Below are 19,951 nucleotides of genomic sequence, written 5' to 3'. Positions count from 1 at the left end.
AAATTGAGCTTTTAGAGATGTCTCATTGTTTATATTGATGCGCAAAATGCATGCAGAATGTAAGATGTAAATCTTTTATAATATTATGGTCTTTTATGTACATTAAATCTCCAAGAATGACCATTTGGTTAAGGTTGCAGGTTAAGAATCGCCAGACCCACACCAGGGCCTTTTTATTATTTCATGTATTGACTGAGCTACCTGTCTAGGTTATAGATTTAAGAATTTTAAGAATTAATTTTATTATTACTTTAGTTATTACATAAGCTGCAATATATGTTGTTTTTGTATCAACTTATTACAGTGCTGAACAAGTTAAGTGTTTAAATTTAATGGAACAGATAATTACATGATACTAGTTAACTTTTCGGTTAATTGCAGAGTTACACCGAATGCATTATGCCATGACAGAAGCTTTCATCCATGTGTTCCTTTCAAATGTTAATGAACTCAAAGCATTTGCTTACTGGTAGCTGGCATTGTTATGCCCCCACAGAGTGGGAGCATATAGCGTTGCACTTGTCCGTCCGAGTGTCCGTACGTCTGTCCGTCCGTCCGTCCGTCTGTCCGTACGTCCCGAAATCTTGTGAACGCAACTCCTCTTAAACCAGATGGCAGATTTTGCTTAAACTTCCAGGGATGAACAACCTTAATGTGTAGATGGTAGTAAAGGAAGGAATTTTTGCTGCGACCAAATTTAAAAAAATTATGGCCCTTTGTTGATTTTTTCACTATATACTATGTAGAAATTTTGTGAACGCAACTCCTCTTAAACCGGATGGCAGATTTTGCTTAAACTTCCAGGGATGAACAACCTTAATGTGTAGATGGTAGTAAAGGAAGGAATTTTTGCTGCGACCAAATTTAACAGAATTATGGCCCTTTGTTGATTTTTTCACTATATACTATGTAGAAATTTTGTGAACGCAACTCCTCTTTAACCGGATGGCAGATTTTGCTTAAACTTCCAGGGATGAACAACCTTAATGTGTAGATGGTAGTAAAGGAAGGAATTTTTGCTGCGACCAAATTTAAAAGAATTATGGCCCTTTGTTGATTTTTTCACTATATATACTATGTAGAAATTTTGTGAACGCAACTCCTCTTAAACCGGATGGCAGATTTTGCTTAAACTTCCAGGGATGAACAACCTTAATGTGTAGATGGTAGTAAAGGAAGGAATTTTTTGCTGCGACCAAATTTAACAGAATTATGGCCCTTTGTTGATTTTTAGTTTTGAACTTGTGGCACATGTAGTCCAAAAAATATTTGACCTAGAGTCATAAGATTGACAGAACAGTGGCGTGTGGGGGCATCCGTGTCCTATGGACACATTTCTAGTTTTAAATAAAAAATCAAGAGATATAATTTAAAAAGCTTATTTGCAGGTAAAATGTTTTATATAGAAGATCCTGAGCTATTTCTATATCAAGCTGTGCAAAACATTTATGTTTGATACTTATTATTGAGTTTAAGTGATGAATTGATGAGAGATTAAAAGTGCTAAAAAGTTCTAATTGCTGTTAAAAGTTTGGGGGCAGAATTGTGCAGATCTTGATATGGCTTGGTTTACGTGGCAAGATCCTTGCAATTGGAAAAGCTTTGTGGGGAATATAATTTTATTAAAAAAGGAATGCATGTTTTCTAATATTTTTTCCCAAGTTTCAACATGTAAAGCATTTCCTTATAAATAATTGAATTTACATGCTGAACGAACAGAAATTAAGGAAGGCAAATCCATGTTTTAGAGTGTGAAAATATATGTTTTAGAGGAGGAAAATTGTTTTTAGAGTTGAAAAACATTTCAAGAGGGGAGAATTTTTATTATAAAGAAGGAAATATTTTGTCTTAGAGAGGGGAATAATATGTTCCATTTTAGAGGGGAAAACTACTTAGTAATGTGTCATATTTTAAATTTTTATCATTTACATGTAATTAGAGAGGGGGCATTATGTTTTAGAGAGGGAAAACAAAATGATTTTAGAGTGGGAACTTGATACTATTTTTAAACTGTTACCTCTAAAAAAAGGGAAAATATGTTTTAAATACTTGTTTAAAAAATGTACTTTCATGCGATATTGAGACTGAGTGATATAAATTATCTGTCTCAGATTCTTAGAACAAATTTTCTACAGCTTCAGACAATTGTTACACTTTAACATTATGATACATTATGATGTGAGTATAGTCGGATATTAAACCTAAATTACAATGTCACCTTAGTGCAGTAATGGGTTAAGTTCTTCTAAATAGGAGTTAACCTGTTATTGCACTAAGGTGATGAACCGTAATTATCTCTAAATGAGATGATAATATGATTATATCTGTCAAATGTTTAAGAAAATTTTCTTTAAACTTATTGAAAAGTTAAGCAGTATAGCTGTAGAAAACCTGCACCTTCATAATATTAAACCTTTACATGCATTAGAATATTTGCATGACAATTTGTTATAATTTAACAATTACTGTACACAGATTTATATACACATGTTTATCCCTTTTTAGTTTCATTGAAGAAAATTTGATTTAGATTGACTTGCATAATACTGATTTTGCAACATAATTTACAGGTTTCATTTTGAATTCAGATTTTTTTTTAAGCTTAAAGTATGATAAGTCTGTCATCTTAACTTTAAACTTAATATGGATTTGTTGTTATACATTTACAGGATCTTGAGGAAAAGAGGAAGCGTATTATGTCGGAGATCGGTTACGACACCGACGAGATGCATATACCTTTACCATTAGACGAGGAGGATATATCTGAGTACAAATTCTCCAAATTTGCAGCGACGTTTTTCCAAGGGAACGCCACACACACGTACATTAGACGTCCGATCAGAACTTCATTGTTACAGTTGAAATCTGAGAGTGATCACCTGGCTGCCCTTGCTGTATGGATCACCATACTGAGGTTTATGGGAGATTTGCCGGAACCGAAAATATATACTGGAGTACAGGATACTAGGGTATAGAAAATGATTTATTGCGATCAATTTCACTAATAAAGGTTAAGGTCTTGTTGGATATGAAATTTAAAGAAGCACACCTCAAGATTCATGCTATTTTTCATGAAATTTTGAAAATGTATCTGAATGTTTGATATTGTGAAGTAACCAAATGGAAACAATTTACACACTTTAAATGCCACATACAACCCGCGTAAATTACTAAAAAGTGGTCAAAATATGCATAAATAGCCCTTACTGCATTAGTAATGCAGTAGAAATATAGTTGTAAATACTCAAAAATCAGTCATTAATCGCACAGAACCTTTAAAATTACTTGAATATTGAATCTTTTTACATTTCCTAAAATTTTAGTTGTTTGATTTTATTGAAATATTTTGACTCATCAGGAGGCATGTATCTTTAAATTTTGAATAAAACATTTTAAGTTTTTAAAGGAACTCCACCAAGGGATTTTTTTGGTATGATGTCTTTCGAAATATTTTTCTAAGAGTTGTAAACCGTTTACATAAACCAATAACTTGTATGCAAATTTTCAGATCATTCCCTCTCCCTGTTTTCAAGATGTGTTCCATGTATTTAGAAGACATGATTTTATAACATTATGGTATTTTATTTGAACTAAATGGTTGAACTTATTAAATTACTATGGTATTTTGATGTTGGCAATGATTTGTAAAAGGAAAGAAATTTCAAAATTGAGCTTTAATATATTAAAGTGAAAATCTGTGTTACAGGACACAACCCCAGTAATGACTAAAATCTACTCGACCCTGGGACGTAAATTCAACAAGAAAGATCTAGAAGAAGCACAGCGTATGAATATGGAACTCGAGAATGAGCCGAACGCGATGATTCGTGGTAGCGGGAAACGCAGCATGCGTAAAAAGCTTGTGTCTTTGACACTGAAAAAGAAATCAAAGATTACAGAAGAGTTCAAGAATCAGCTTGATTCTGATTATTTCTCACCATCGGGTCAAAATGCTCTATTAGAAGAGAGGCCGACTACAAACTTGGAAAAATTACATTTTATAATCGGGCACGGTATCCTGCGACCAGATTTAAGGTAGGTTTTCTAATTGTTTATATTCATGCTTATTTGGTAGTTCATTTAAACTTAATTGATACTTATCACAACAAAAATGATTATGAATTCATGTTTAAATGTATAAATGAGAGTAACTAATGTATGCTTTTGTATATATTGTTTAATCACAGTTTCTTACAATTTTGTTGACTATTAAAATGACAGAGTCCCTTTCCCAGACATTAACATTTGGAAAAAACATTTCAAAAGAAATATTATTTGTATCAGATCTGCACATATGTTTTCCCAGCTCATTATAGCTATGTTAATGTATAGATTTGTTAATAAAGGTTAAAGAGATATATTTTATTTTTGTGTTTAAACAGGGACGAGATATATTGTCAGATTGCCAAACAGCTTACCCAGAATCCTTCACGCTCGTCACATGCTAGAGGCTGGATCTTACTGTCTTTATGTGTCGGATGCTTCGCACCCTCCGATAAGGTATGCCTGTTACACATTATAGAAGGCCATATTGTAAATAAGTTGTATGTTTATTATGAACTCTTAATATGTAACCTTCTCAAAATCTTACCTGTATAATACTATACCGCCGTTAGAGAATATAATATATATTGATACAAATTTGATAACATACCCGGAATGGCCTTGAACATTGGTATATCTTACTGGCTGCTTGTAATGGCTATTATAAATCTGAGCAAATGCTGTGATATAATATAGAAAATTTGATTAGTAGTTAATAGGCGTTATCTGGAATTGGACAAAGTGGGTTTTTCCAAGCTAATTTCTAGGTACAAACTAACTTTTAATGTTATAGCTTCACGGTGCACTACCCATCACAACAGATTAGTCAACCTGTTTTGTTTATTTTTCGAAGCTGTTACTGTAAAAGTTTGTTTGTACCTACAACCCCAAATATTCTTAATTAAGGAAGTTAGTCTTTAGATAACTTGTTTTGATTAGACACGAAACAAACAACTTATTACTTCAAAAAGAGGACTCTCAACTGACGGTTATCGATATCAAGTTTGTGACATACAGTATGAAATACAATTTTGATTTTAGTTTATCAAGTACCTAAGGAATTTCATAAGTGAGGGACCACCAGGTTATGCCCCTTATTGTGAGGAGAGATTGCGACGAACCTTTGCCAACGGTACCCGTAACCAGCCCCCATCATGGCTCGAACTTCAGGCTACCAAATCCAAGAGACCTTTGATGCTTCCAATAACATTTATGGATGGCAACACAAAAACATTGCTCGCTGACTCAGCAACAACAGCTAGAGAACTCTGTCAACAACTGTCAGAGAAAATCGGTCTCAAAGATCAGTTTGGATTCTCATTATACATTGCTCTTTTTGATAAGGTTAGTGTTTAGTTACTTGTAAGTATGTTTTTAATGGTTTAGATAAATATGAGGATAATCTTGATATTTTACAGTGCAAATTTAAATATGTATAGAATGAAATTGTTGACTTAAAACCAATTTCTTCTCATCGCTGTTGGTTTGAATCTTGCCATGGAATTTGGACACTTTCATGTGAAGAAACTAGGAATGTCGGTGGTACTACTCAGGTGCTCGTTCGTGCCTGAAATAATACACGAAAGGGCACTTGAGGTCTTCCTCCACCAGTAAAACTGGACGTCGCGATATGACCTATACTGTGTCGGTGTGACATGAAACCCAAACTTACAAACATGTGAGAAAACTATACATATAGTTGAGGAATTTCAGTGATTCTACTCAGTGTCTGTTAGTGACCGAAATTATGCACATGAGATGTTACTGAGAGTTAGGATATAACCTTTATGGTGCGAGTGTGATGTAAAACCCAACACCCCTAATCCCACCAAAGTTTGTCTTATAACTATGTATCACTATGTAGCCAGTGACTGGTTTAATGTTTGCAAAAATCAAGTTCAATTTAATGAAAATTAATATAAACATAGTTGTTTTTTAGAAATTTAAACATTTATGTATGGAATTTATTTTAGATATTAAGAAAATCATAAAAGGGGAGCTGTGGCCTAGTTGTTAAGGTGTCTGCCTCTCAACCTGGAGATTAAGGGTTCGAGCCCTGATCGGGTAACGACCATTTTTCTTCATATGACGCAAGTACAAGTTGGTTCCAGGAAGAGGACTCGAAAGTGATTAATATAAGTTGCAAGAACTTGTTTTGCAACGGAGTATAAATAAATATGTTTAAACCTAACCAAGAAAATCATATCATTGTTAACATTAATTATTACAGGTATCATCTCTGGGTAGCGGAGGTGATCATGTAATGGACGCCATATCTCAGTGCGAACAATATGCCAAGGAACAAGGAGCTCAAGAAAGAAACGCACCATGGAGGTTGTTCTTCAGGAAGGAAATATTTGCTCCATGGCATGATCCGAGTGAAGATTCCACGGCAACAAATCTAGTTTACCAACAAGTTGTACGTGGTATCAAGTTTGGTGAATACAGATGTGATAAGGTATCGTCCTTGTTGTTTTTGTTCAAAGATTAGTTTAAAATAAAATTGAAAAGATACACAGTGATTTATTATATTGTTGTGAAAAACATGAGGTCACCTATTTCCTGTTGCTAAAGTTTAATTTAAACTTTGTATGTAACAACAATTACCTGTAATCAAATTTTCAGTTTGAGGGTAATAGTTTCAATGAGAAAAAATTGTATGAAATTTTTTTTTCCAAAAGTAAAAATTCATTGTATCCATAATTTTATAGAAGATTGAATGTGTTGTCCAGCAAGTAATAATTATTGATAATTTATTGACAGGATGATGATTTAGCAATGATCGCAGCACAACAGTACTATATTGACTACGGTTCCAACTTGAGTACCGAACGTTTACAGAGTCTTCTCCCCTCGTACATTCCCGACAGCCTCCTCGGCAAACCTAACGCTCTAACCTACTGGATGCAGCAAGTCAACAATAAAATACACGGCCCTTACTTTGCCAATGATAGGATTAAGGGCCTTAAAGTGAAAGAGGACATTGTTAGTTATGCCAAATATAAATGGCCACTTTTATTCTCAAGATTCTATGAAGCGTATAAATTTGCCGGACCGAGCCTACCGAAGAATGATGTCATAATAGCCGTTAACTGGACCGGTGTGTATGTCGTGGACGATCAAGAACAAGTACTGCTGGAGTTATCTTTCCCTGAAATAACAGCTGTCTCAAGCAGCAGGTATAAAACCACTTAATGTTTATGACTTTTTTGGGTTATTTCATAATTTTGCCAAAACGAAGCTGTGATTTTGCCCAAGAGAGTATATGTATGCTACTCCTATATATCTCAAAGGATTTTGACCAAATTTTCAGACTGATTTGTCATCAAGTTCCCTTGAACATACTGTCTGGATTTTGTTATTTTGTCTTCAGTGGCAAAATGGATTTGCTTTTTTTCCCCATTTGTAATATCGGCAACAAAAATGAGGTTTTGTGTCAAATTTCCTTTCTTTTGGGATGTTTTGAATAAGTAAGCTATTATTTGCTAATATGTGTAATTAATATTTGATATTATTTTTATAGGACAGGAAAGATGCATGGCCAGAGTTTTACTCTAGCTACAGTGAAAGGTGACGAGTACACATTTACTTCACCCAATGCTGAAGATATCCGTGACCTTGTTGTCACCTTCCTTGAAGGTCTAAAGAAACGTTCCAAATATGTGATAGCCCTACAGGATTACAATGCACCTGGTAAGTTTATAGTATAAAATTATAGAAAGTTTGACAGTTTTTATTTTTACATTTTATAAAAGGTATTTATTAAGAGGAAAATGTTGAGTATTTTCCTGTTTCAAATGACGAAGACAAATTAAAGTTGATACTTATTTATGATTTAGCTTTTTCACTTGCAAAATGAAGTAAATTTTGTACAAAAGCAACACTTTTCATTAAATTGTGTGAAAATTTAATGTTTTATCACTATAAATATCAGTTGTCAGATGTTTCAATTTTGTTTTATATGTGTAAATCTGAAAATGAATTTTAAATAAATCTTGAATATATATATTATATATAAATGGCCTATGTGACACAAATGTATCTTTATATAATCTGAAGTTGTTATTTTTACATAATAACATACAGTTAAAGTATCAACATCATAGTCAACAAATGAATAAAAAGTACAGTAAGTGAAGAAATAAAAAAAAAATTGAAATTACTGAAATTATAACAATTCAACCTTTCCTTTTTTCAGGTGACACATTCTTGAACTTCCAGAAGGGAGATTTGATTGTATTACTGCAACAGAATGGTGAGACTGTGATGAACTCCGGCTGGTGTGTCGGAGAATGTGTCAGGTCACAGAGGAAGGGAGATTTCCCCGCTGAATGCGTATACGTGCTGCCAACCATCACTAAACCACCCCCAGAAATACTGGTCAGAGTCTTTCCTATATTTTATGTTATACTTTATAAGAGGATATTTAATATGTCTCTGTTATCTCCTATCTAAAGTAAAAATTTGATGAATTATTTTCAAATGTGCACAGAGGGGCATTGGAGATCTTTCTCCACAAATAAAACTGGAAAGTTGCCATATGACTCTAATAATGTGTTGCTATGCAACGTAAACCCCAACAAAAAAAAAAATAATTTCAAAATGTAAATCATTAGACTGAATATGAAATTTTTTATTTACAAAGTAAAAAAATTGCATTTTATGTTTCCTCTTTTATGAACAGTCCTTGATTGTTTTCCGAATTTAAACTTGTTTTCATTGCCTTTGAACCATCTCCATTTGTTTTCAATTCATTAATCTTATAATATTGTTTTTCATTAAGTCAGTGAACACAATCCTGTGTTGAGTATATGTTCTCTATTTATACTATATTATATTAATCTTGTTTACAGCAACTGTTTATACAGTCGTCAGACCCATCAATGCTGGTACAAAATACTGGAGAGGTTACAGTAGAAACTGGAGAGAAACCATACACACTAGAGGAATATGCCATGGACCATTTCAGGTAATTCTTCTGTTCTGTTATTGACATGTTATGACTAAATTATTGTTTCTTTATAATCGTTCTTTCATCATTTGTTATGATTTGTGCTGCAACTGTAAGAAAATGATTTAGATCTTGAGTAAAAGTTTTTTTTTTACAGAATGTCACAGTTTCCATGAATGCATCTATTATCAGGATACAATCATGTTTTGCGCTATTTTACACCTGAAAAATTACTTAAACAAATTAGGGGGGGGGGGGAAAAACCTACCACCACTCTGCTTTTTTACCATTTTTTTATGGCAGTTATCTTTGTCAAACACTGGTAAGAGATGAAATTTGACAAACCTCAGAAGTGGCCTTTGTTTGATAATTGTACTGTAATATTACACATAGAATTGATTTATATAATTTCAGACCACCACCTAAGAGAACACTCACAAAAACACTGTCATCAGCCAGGCGACGTAAGCCAGATGAATTGTGGAGATATTCAAAGGAACTGTTGAAACAGCCATTGTTAAAGAAATTACTGGGTCGTGAAGAAGTGAGCCAAGAGGCTTGCATGTGCTTCCTAGATATCCTTTTTATGAAATAAATGATTGAATATATAATGATATAATGATTTTGGGTCATTTTAAAAATGGCTTGGAATGGTCTGTTCCAAATCAAAGCAGATCAAAACCGAATAACACACTTGGCATGTAAATGGTTAAGCTGCAATTGAGCATCTAACTTTTTTTTTTTAGTTTGGTCACACAAACATACATGTGTATGACATTATATTAAAGACAAAGCCGTGTTAAAAAATCTGAATGGTAAAGTATTGTATAATAAAGTTTAATGTTTATTGAAAATGGTGATGCAGTGGAGTTATTATTTCAAAATAAAATTGAAAATTTTATACTACATCATTTTATAAAGGTGTAAAACTTGTAATTTCTGTATTCACAAACAATAATTGATTTACCTTAACAATGTTTTACCTATCCTAAAATATATGGGAGATCATCCGTCACGACGTGGACGTGTCGCTAACGAGCTTACTGATCAGATCTTTGAACCTCCACTCAGAACTGTAAGTTATATATATTATAACTATATTAACTTGTCTTAAAAGTGTTTAATCTTGCCACACGCTGGCTTTTATAATCAAACTTTGTTAGGCTAGGTTTAAGATGTATAAGGTTGTTGTTTAATTTGCATAAAAATTAATAATTGTATATTGAAGTCAATGAGGTTAACATAATAAGTGATATGCTTACCAAAGATCTGAAATATGCATTCTTATAACCAAAAACTGAGATTGAAAAGCAGATTTTAATATTCATTCTTCATGCAATACTTAAGATGATGAGATTTATTGAATGTTTTTTACTTACTTTACTATGGTTGTAATAATACTTCATGACACATTGTCGATGTGCGCTACATTTAGTTATTAATGATTTTGTCAAGTGATTAAGTATACAAGTTTTGGTTAAGGTATGTGATGGTAAATTCCAACCCCAAATAATTATATTATTTATATATGAAAACTCATGTAAGATCCTTTAGATATTATTAGTTATAAAGCTATTATTGGTTATATATAGGTTATATGGCCTTGAATAAATGGTTGTTTGTATATATAACCCAAGCTGTTAATCATAAATCTTTTTAACTAATTCATAATAATGCAAATTTACTTTATTATAGGAGAAATGAAAATCGGCTGCAGCTGTGTATATAGATTGTATAAACGTCAGGCTTATCCAATAAAAAATGATGTTACAAACATGCAGTATTTTATGTACTAATATATTTACTTGTAATATTACAGGAGCTGTTGAAGGATGAGATATATTGTCAGGTCATTAGACAGTTGACTGACAACAAGAACAGGTCAGTTTATTGACACTTCTTTGAAGCCGGCAGATAGCATACAAATTTTCAAAAAAAAACACCTAATTATTTTCAATCAAAGTGATATTGACAGCAAAAACATGTTTTTTGTGTGTGTTTGCATCTGTTTACCCTCGCCACCGGAAAGAAACCATATGGGGGAACATGTTTTTGTGTATTCATGTATATTTAATAATTATATTTTACAGTCCCACCTCTTCAAGTTATGATAGTTTATTTGATGTACAGGTCTAATTTGTGTTTAGGCCGAATTGTGTTTTTCTCTTAATACAAGAGCATTTCAATCAAACTTTTAACATTTTAATGTTCTGATAATATGAAAAGTATTGACTTTGCAACCTTATTTTTATGCAGTAGAAAGTAATCTAGAAATTTATTTCATGCTTTCCAGTGTTTTATTGTAATATATCAGATGATTATATTCTGATAAACCACTAGTGAAATTTATAAAATATAATTTTCACTGTAGCCGGACTATATCTGAATGCGGATGAACAGAAAATCATAAATAAATGGAATAACAGGCAGCAATAAATGCCGTCATACGTAAAGTTTGCTTCTTTAGAAAAAGAAAGTCAATGTCATCATACATCATGTTAGAAATTTAACAAAATTAGAGAAATTTAACGGAACTAGATTTCAAAACTGATGATGTGACGTCATGATATAATGACGTCACAAAGGAGAATGCGCGACGTTACGCGGCAAAATCAGTAAAAAATTACTTAAAATCACTTAAAAAGCATAAAATAAAAAGAAAATTTATTTGTTTTACATATAAGATTGAAATATATTTCATTCGTGAACACCAGCTATTATATTTTCACTCGTGGCTACGCCACTCGTGAAAATATTGCATCTGGTGTTCACTCAGTGAAATTATATTTCAATCTTACATGCAAAACAAACAAATATCCTCTATATAATTACATTTTCTTATGTATGCATTGGATTAATTATTGTTTATAAACATATTAAATTGTTTATAAAATGTAAACAGATTAAGTGAGGAACGAGGGTGGGAGTTGATGTGGTTAGTGACCGGATGTTTTGCCCCATCAACAAACCTGCTTAAAGAAGCCACCTTGTTCCTTCGCTCTCGTAGTAGAAATCCAATTGCCCAAGACTGCATACATAGACTTCAGAAAACTTTGCGGTAAGTAATATATTTTAGTATAGAAGATTTAACTTATATATATTTTTTCTTGGAATTTTTATCAACATTTATGAAAATCTAACTTAATTAAATTCAATAAATGAGGAGTTGTATTAAAACCAAGGGAAATAAGTATCTAGTGCAAACTTTTGAACAAAGGTCTTCTAAGGTAGAAACCAAATATGTCTTTAATAAACATGTGGTCGTTATTTTATGGTAACTGTATTCCTTATAATCATTGAAGGGTTGTGGGAGAGTGGCCTTTATTTACAGGGTGATCTTTAACACAGGTTTAACTGTACATGATCGTTTGGAAGATAAAAGTTCTAATTCTATAAGATTTGAGACTATTTCTTCTTTATAATTGTGTAATGCTGGCTCACAGAATGAATTACTTTGAATTTTGTGTTTTTAGAAATGGAACAAGAAAGTATCCCCCTCACCAGGTGGAGGTTGAAGCTATACAACACAAGACCACACAGATTCTTCACAAAGTTTACTTCCCTGATGATTCTGATGAGGTAAATATATAACAATTAAACCAAGATAATCCTTTAATTATAGCAGCAGTAGTTCTACCAGTAAAGAGACAAGCCAGTCTGATATATATATCTATTTTCCCCATGCCCAATAGGTAGAGTGTTGGACTGTGAATCGAGTGACCTGGGTTCAATTCCCGGACGGCGCTGGTCACTTTCGTTGTGATCTATCATGAAATCATTTCTATGGTCATTTGCATTGTACCTCTGCTCTAGCATGTACAGAAGTTTTAGTTCCTTGCGAAAGTGAAGGCAACAAGTACTGGTTAACTGCTTGACAGCCTGCCCAGGAATGATGCGGTGGTTGAACTGTGCTCTGAAAAATCAATGTGGCTTACTGTCGTGATCCGTAAAGAAAACTACCACCACCACCACTTAGCTTAATAGGGAAAGCATTGGAAAAGTAAACCAAGGGTTGCTGGTTTGATCCTTGAGCAAGGCTTAATTCCTCCATGACAGTATATGGCAGACATTGAGTCTTATTGTCATTTGACTCCAACCGCTGATTAAGAAATTATTTTGGATTTGTAGTTGGTCACTTGTGGAGAAATTGATAATTACTGGTAAGCCAGGCAGGTGAACCCTAGAGATAAGACTAAAATTGTGTTGAAATTCCAGGTGTAAAAAAAAACTCAGAAAAAAAAACTTAACAAAATATATCAATTCATGGTTACTATACTCTGTATTGTTGGGTGCTAAATTTCGATACAAATAAGTTTGATTGAAATTCATGACACTTTGTGTTGACCAGTTTAAATATTTGCCTGACTCCTAATTTACATTAACTGTCAAAGTAATTTTTCAATGTTAAAAGAAATACTTGAAATTGATTGGTCATTCTTGTGCTTTATTTATTTTTATAGTTATGTACAATGTATTAATTTAATTATTTTTCTTTCCTTCACAGGCATTTGAGGTAGAGTCAAGTACCAGAGCTAAAGATTTCTGTTTGAATATATCCACCAAATTACGTTTGAAATCATCAGAAGGGTTCAGTTTATTTGTGAAAATTGCTGACAAAGGTAGTCATTTAATGTATATATCTAATCATTTGAAATATTCTAGTGTGCCAACAGTTATAGTGAGTCAAACATTTGATTATAGCATGTCATGTTTTTGTTAATATTTGTCAGTGATTTTACTCATGTGCCTTTTTGTGCCTGAAATTAATGCATGGAGTGCACCTCAAGTCTTCAATAAAGCTGACAAGTTACTGTGTTACCATTACAGATTCAGTGTGACTTATAATACAACCCCAACCTCCACCCCCCCCCCTCGACAAAAAAGAAAAAAGATAAAAAAAAGATTGATTTTCAAATTCTAAATTGAGTTTTGTTACATGTATTGAATATGCAAAAAGTTGTTAAAAATATTACTAACAAATTAGCCTAATACACTATTCATGTATTTAAGAAATATTTTGTAATTTCATAAAATTACTTCAGATATATGATTATGAACCTTCATTTAGAAGTAACTTGTAAATAAATATATTATTTAATTCATTTCAGTGATAAGTGTGCCAGAAGGGGACTTCTTCTTTGATTTTGTACGACATTTAATAGACTGGATACGAAAAGCGCGACCAACTAGAGATGGTGAGTATATAAAACATTATCTTACAATTATCTTTCACTAGAAGATTAATATAACCCAGTAGCCATATTGACACAAATGTTTCCAAGATATTTGAACAATAGAGTGCAGATTAACTTTTATCACATACCCGTGCCGATTTTGCGACTCCGTAAATATGGTATTGCACGGCCGTGCATATATTTTGACGTGACGTCATTAGCGTTATACAAACATAGCGTAAAGTCGCGCTAAATGTTAGCGTTTTACTATAGGCGCGTCAATGAAAAATGACTCTTTTTTCACTTAAAACTGTCTTTATTTTGGGTATGTTATAAATAGAATATTAAATTCGTGTAAGTTCATTACTGAATTTATTGCACTCGTTGAATAAAATGATATTATGCTCGCCAGAGGCTCGCATAATATAATATTATTCAACTCGTGCAATAAATTCAGTATTGAACTTACACTCATTCAATATCCTCTATTTATTAGAATATTTTTATTTTGGGGAAGTTTTGTTTTTCTCAGGATTTATTTTAGTTTCATTGTGTAGGAAGCTATAAGCTTATAGACACACTTTCGAATCCGTTCTTGGAACCAACAAGTACTAAGCAGTGAGTGAAAAGTTTCTTGCTCAAAGAAACAACCACTTGCCCGTGACTGGGGTTTGAACCCATGTGGCAGTTGATCATAAGATTACTGAGTCTGATGCATTAACCACTTGGCTAAGTTTTGTTTCCTACACTTTAGAAAGCAATAATGTCTTGTCTGCTTTCATTATCATAGAGTCTTATGCTGTCATTTAGGTGAAGTATGAGTAATTCCTCCAGTGTGTTTATTCTTTTTAATGAAGATTACAAATTGAAATATTATGCAGGTGCCCCACCACAGTTTACGTACCAAGTTTTCTTCATGAAGAAATTGTGGACTAATCTGGTACCCGGCCGTGACATGAACGCTGATTTGATCTTCCACTTTCACCAAGAGTTACCTAAACTGTTACGTGGCTACCATAAATGTAGCAGGGAGGAAGCTTCTAGACTTGCTGCTCTTATTTACAGAGTGAAGTTTGGCGAACAGAAGGCTGGTCTACAAAATATTTCGTAAGTAAAAAATTTTTGATACTTTTTGTATGAAATGAATATAACTTACATTGTATGTGTTTAGGTTTGTTACTTACATGGCAAACATAATTCTTATATGGAATAGTGTAATCATTGCTAAACTGCAATTATAGTAAACAGCGAACTATTATAAAAGAAATTAATATAGAAAACAAACAAAATAAACAAGAAGGTAAACAAGGAAAATAACGAAAATGGATCTTTTAAAGGATTATCCATTTCTGTGTCCTAAATTGCCCTTTCTCTGTAATTTTTTTTAGTTAAAACTGCTTGATTTGTAATCTTTTATGAATGTTCATGATATAATACTTAAAGAAATTGATATGATAGTTGAATTCTTTTCATATTTTGATACCAGATGTTTTGAAACATTGCCTAAAACTATCACTTTAATATAGACAGTAGCGTACATTTGTATTTTATATTTCAGACGTTTATTAAGAGAGCTTGTCCCAGCTGATCTGATTAAAACTCAATCACCAGAAGATTGGAAGAGGGTAAGTTTGACATTTTCACATACAAATCTGTCTCAGTTAGAAAATTTATATCAAAATAGTGTTAAAGAATAATGCATGTTTCAAGTTCAAGTGCACAGGAATATAATCATGAAGGCTAATACTGTTTTATCAAAATAACTCATTTTCTGTGGTTACAAAAATAATAGGTTGATATATTAAGATTTTATTTCAATTATAGCATCATGACATTAGGCACACATTGATTTCAGTGACACAAGACACAGTGTGTAGAAAATAATGCATTATTATGCTAAGTGACAATTAACAAAATTTTGTACTATAGAAAATAAAATGTCATTTTACCAGTTTGTCAATGGTGGACAATTTAATGTTAGCCAAGACACCTTCTTAGTAAAAGTTAAAGTCTTTATAAATGGATACAACATACATCTAATCAAAAGCTTCATGTTATATTTGACCTTGACTTTGGAATGACCTTATCTTGTAGGCTTTCAAAACGTTAGAAATTTATTTTTATAATGATGTAGTTCATGAATAGACATAGGAGAAATCTGGGTTTTAGTAACACATATTTTATATTTCAAAATTAAGACATATTATTAGGTATTGGATAAACAACAGTATACATGTTGACTGTAGAATACACTGACAAAATATTATTTCTTATCAATCAATGCTATATTGATGAATTATTTATATAATATTGATATTTTCAGGCTATACTCAGTGTATACAATGCTGATGCAGCATTATCACAAGAAGATGCTAAAATAGAATTCCTCAGAGTCATCTATAAATGGCCAACCTTTGGTTCAGCTTTCTTTGAAGTCAAGGTATGTCATTATTGTTTGGTAATTATAGTTTCAGTATTGAACTATAGAATTAGGACATATCATTATACTGTATGTAAAGAAAGTAAAGGGCAACATATACATACAAGTTGGTCTTATTGAAAGATGTTCAACTTATAAAGCAGTTTGTTGTTTGCAAGATGTTACTTTGTAATTGTACTAGATTTGGATGTGTCATGTTCCAGCATAAAGCCAAGTTAGAATAAAGCTTTAATTTGTTCTTCCCATTTCTGTGAGTATATGTTGTCTTATGTCACATAAGAACTCTGGTGATTTGACAGATTGAATGTTTTCATTCACAACTAGGACCGGTGTCCACACTTGTTTAAAACATTGTTAAATTTCAAAGTCTCTAAAATTCTTTTATACTATAAAAATCTTCAGGTCGCTTGGTAAGGAAGGTTGGTTGTTACATCTGTTGGTGTCTGAATTAATTAACAGATTTTCTTTTGGCAAATTTGACTTTTCACCGTCATAGATACAAGAATGTTTGCTTCTGATAATACAACATTGTATCAGATTCACTTGTTTTTGTGCAGAAAATATAAGCTGGTTGAATGTACTAAATAGTTGATAAGTCAGTGTGTGACCATTTATGACATGGTATATATTTACAGCAAACAACAGAGCCAAACTACCCAGAACATGTGCTGATAGCCATTAATAAGAATGGTGTCAATCTCATCCATCCCCAGACAAAGGTTTGTATCTTCTTAATCATTATAATGCACACTTTTCAAGCTGGCAAAAATATATGGAGGGGCAGCTAAAGCCTATCCTTTGTTATCATTACCGGTATATGCACACTGCTTAAGCTCGAGATAATGTATGGAAGGGCAACTGAAGACTGTCCCAACCAGTACTGCTAGAAACTTGTCATTATGACATTTATAAAAAAAAATAATGTTATATATAATTGTCTGATAAAATATGGATTTTTCAATATTTATTGGGTATTAATTGGTATTTAAATGTTAAAATGTTAAGATCAAATTCTGAATTTATTCAGAATTATGATATTTAAAGTATTCTGTTTTCTTTGGGGATTTGTGTTAAAGTATATAAAAATATTTATGCTGTTTTTTGGATTGCACATTTAGTGTTCATATTGAGATAAAATTGTTTACAAAATACTAAGAATGTAAGAAATTTGTCTGCATATTTTGTTGAAAATGATGCCTTAAAAAAAATTGCCAAACATTAGAACAAATTAGAAGTTGAGCGTTTTGTTCCGGAATATTTTATTTTGTTTACTTACAATATTCATGTATAAAAGTTACATAGACATTCCAATTTACAAATCTTTCACAAAACATCCATATGGGTATGTCTGCAAAAACATTATAATTTTACTGGTTTTTAGCTCACCTGTCACAAAGTGACAGGGTGAGCTTTTGTGATCGCTTTTCGTCCGCCGTCCGTCCGTCCGTCGTCCGTCCGTAAACTTTTACTTTAAATGACATCTCCTCATAAACCACTAAGCCAATTTCATCCAAACTTCACAGGAATGTTCCTTTGGTGGTCACCTTTAAAAATTGTTCAAAGAATTTAATTCCATGCAGATCTCTGGTTGCCATGGCAACCGAAAGAAAAAACTTTAAATATCTTCTTTTAAAAACCATAAGAGCTAGAGCTTAGATATTTGGCATGAAACATCTTCTAGTGAGTGTCTACCAAGTTTGTTCAAATAAAAGCCCTTGGGTCAAAATTGGCCCCGCCCCGGGGGGTCATTGATTTTCCCTATATGCATATAGTAAAAACTTAAAAAATCTTCTTTTAAAGAACCCAAATAGCTAGAGCTAAGATATTTAGCATGAAACATGTTCTAATGGGTGTCTACCAAGTTTGTTCAAATAAAAGCCCTGGGGTCAAAATTGGCCCCGCCCCGGGGGGTCATTGATTTTCCCTATATGCATATAGTAAAAACTTAAAAAATCTTCTTTTAAAGAACCCAAAGAGCTAGAGCTAAGATATTTAGCATGAAACATGTTCTAATGGGTGTCTACCAAGTTTGTTCAAATAAAAGCCCTGGGGTCAAAATTGGCCCCGCCCCGGGGGGTCATTGATTTTCCCTATATGCATATAGTAAAAACTTAAAAAATCTTCTTTTAAAGAACTCAAAGAGCTATGGCTAAGATATTGAGCATCAAACATGTTCTAATAGGTGTCTACCAAGTTTGTTCAAATAAAAGCCCTGGGGTCAAAATTGGCCCCGACCCAGGGGGTCATTGATTTTCCCTTTATGCATATAGTAAAAACTTAAAAAATCTTCTTTTAAAGAACCAAAAGAGTTAGAGCTAAGATATTTAGCATGAAACATATTCTAATAAGTGTCTACCAAGTTTGTTTAAATAAAATCCCTGGGGTCAAAATTGGCCCCGCCCCGGGGGGTCATTGATTTTCCCTTTATGCACATTGTAAAAACCTAAAAAATCTTCTTTTAAAGAACTCAAAGAGCTATGGCTAAGATATTTAGCATCAAACATGTTCTCATAGGTGTCTACCAAGTTTGTTCAAATAAAAGCCCTGGGGTCAAAATTGGCACCGCCCAGGGGGTCATTGATTTTCCTTATATGTGTATAGCAAAAACTTAAAAAATCTTCTTTGAAAAAACCCAAATAGCTAGAGTTAAGATATTAAGCATGAAACATCTTTTAGTGAGTGTCTACAAAGTTTGTTCAAATAAAAGACCTGGGGTCAAAATTGGCCCCGCCCCGGAGGTCATTGATTTTTTTTATATGTGTATAGCAAAAACTTAAAATCTTCTTTGAAAAAACCCAAATAGCTAGAGTTTAGATATTAAGCATGAAACATCTTCTAGTAAGTGTCTACAAAGTTTGTTCAAATAGAAGCCCTGGCCCGGCCCCAGGGGTGTCATTGTTTTTAACTATATGTGTATAGTAAAAAACTTTAAAAAAATCTTCTTTTAAAAAGCCCAATGAGCTAGAGCTTATATGTTTAGCATGAAACATCTTATGGGTGTCTACCAAGTTTGTGCAAATAAAAGCCCTTGGGTTAAATTGGCCCTGCAACGTTGGGGGGGGGGGGGGGTTGGGGGGGGCCTATATACAGGTGAGCGACCTCAGGGCCATCATGGCCCTCTTGTTTAAATTTTATAATAAATTTCGCCAGATTTAGCTTTATACACTTTAATGGTACTATATTATTTATGTTGTTAGGATATCTTGGCTACCCATCCATTTACTAAGATCTCCAACTGGAGCAGTGGTAACACATACTTCCATATGACAATAGGAAATCTACTGAGGGGCAGTAAACTTCTCTGTGAAACATCATTGGTAAGTACCATACATGATTAGTATT

General features: G+C 32.8%; 1 protein-coding gene across 3 annotated transcripts in view; it reads left to right on the top strand.

Annotated features, from left to right (window-relative positions):
* The window catches only part of LOC132731573 (myosin-VIIa-like), a 65,824-nt gene that overhangs the window by 40,334 nt on the left and 5,539 nt on the right, over positions 1-19,951 (top strand). For all 3 annotated transcript variants that reach the window (XM_060717767.1, XM_060717765.1, XM_060717764.1), the window contains 21 exons: positions 2,670-2,969; positions 3,707-4,035; positions 4,383-4,500; positions 5,086-5,388; positions 6,275-6,502; positions 6,808-7,223; positions 7,568-7,737; positions 8,243-8,424; positions 8,898-9,013; positions 9,410-9,570; positions 9,979-10,070; positions 10,815-10,876; positions 11,898-12,053; positions 12,469-12,574; positions 13,500-13,614; positions 14,104-14,190; positions 15,051-15,276; positions 15,728-15,794; positions 16,493-16,609; positions 17,245-17,328; positions 19,807-19,926. In XM_060717767.1, coding sequence (XP_060573750.1) covers positions 2,670-2,969; positions 3,707-4,035; positions 4,383-4,500; positions 5,086-5,388; positions 6,275-6,502; positions 6,808-7,223; positions 7,568-7,737; positions 8,243-8,424; positions 8,898-9,013; positions 9,410-9,570; positions 9,979-10,070; positions 10,815-10,876; positions 11,898-12,053; positions 12,469-12,574; positions 13,500-13,614; positions 14,104-14,190; positions 15,051-15,276; positions 15,728-15,794; positions 16,493-16,609; positions 17,245-17,328; positions 19,807-19,926 — 3,555 coding nt within the window. The remainder of the gene's footprint in view (positions 1-2,669; positions 2,970-3,706; positions 4,036-4,382; positions 4,501-5,085; positions 5,389-6,274; positions 6,503-6,807; positions 7,224-7,567; positions 7,738-8,242; positions 8,425-8,897; positions 9,014-9,409; positions 9,571-9,978; positions 10,071-10,814; positions 10,877-11,897; positions 12,054-12,468; positions 12,575-13,499; positions 13,615-14,103; positions 14,191-15,050; positions 15,277-15,727; positions 15,795-16,492; positions 16,610-17,244; positions 17,329-19,806; positions 19,927-19,951) is intronic.

Source organism: Ruditapes philippinarum, unplaced genomic scaffold (genome assembly GCF_026571515.1).
Source record: "Ruditapes philippinarum isolate M1 unplaced genomic scaffold, ASM2657151v2 ctg3083_1_1_1_1, whole genome shotgun sequence".
Taxonomy (NCBI): domain Eukaryota; kingdom Metazoa; phylum Mollusca; class Bivalvia; order Venerida; family Veneridae; genus Ruditapes; species Ruditapes philippinarum.
The sequence above is the reverse complement of the archived record's forward strand: the minus strand, read 5'-3'. Positions and strand labels throughout refer to the sequence as shown.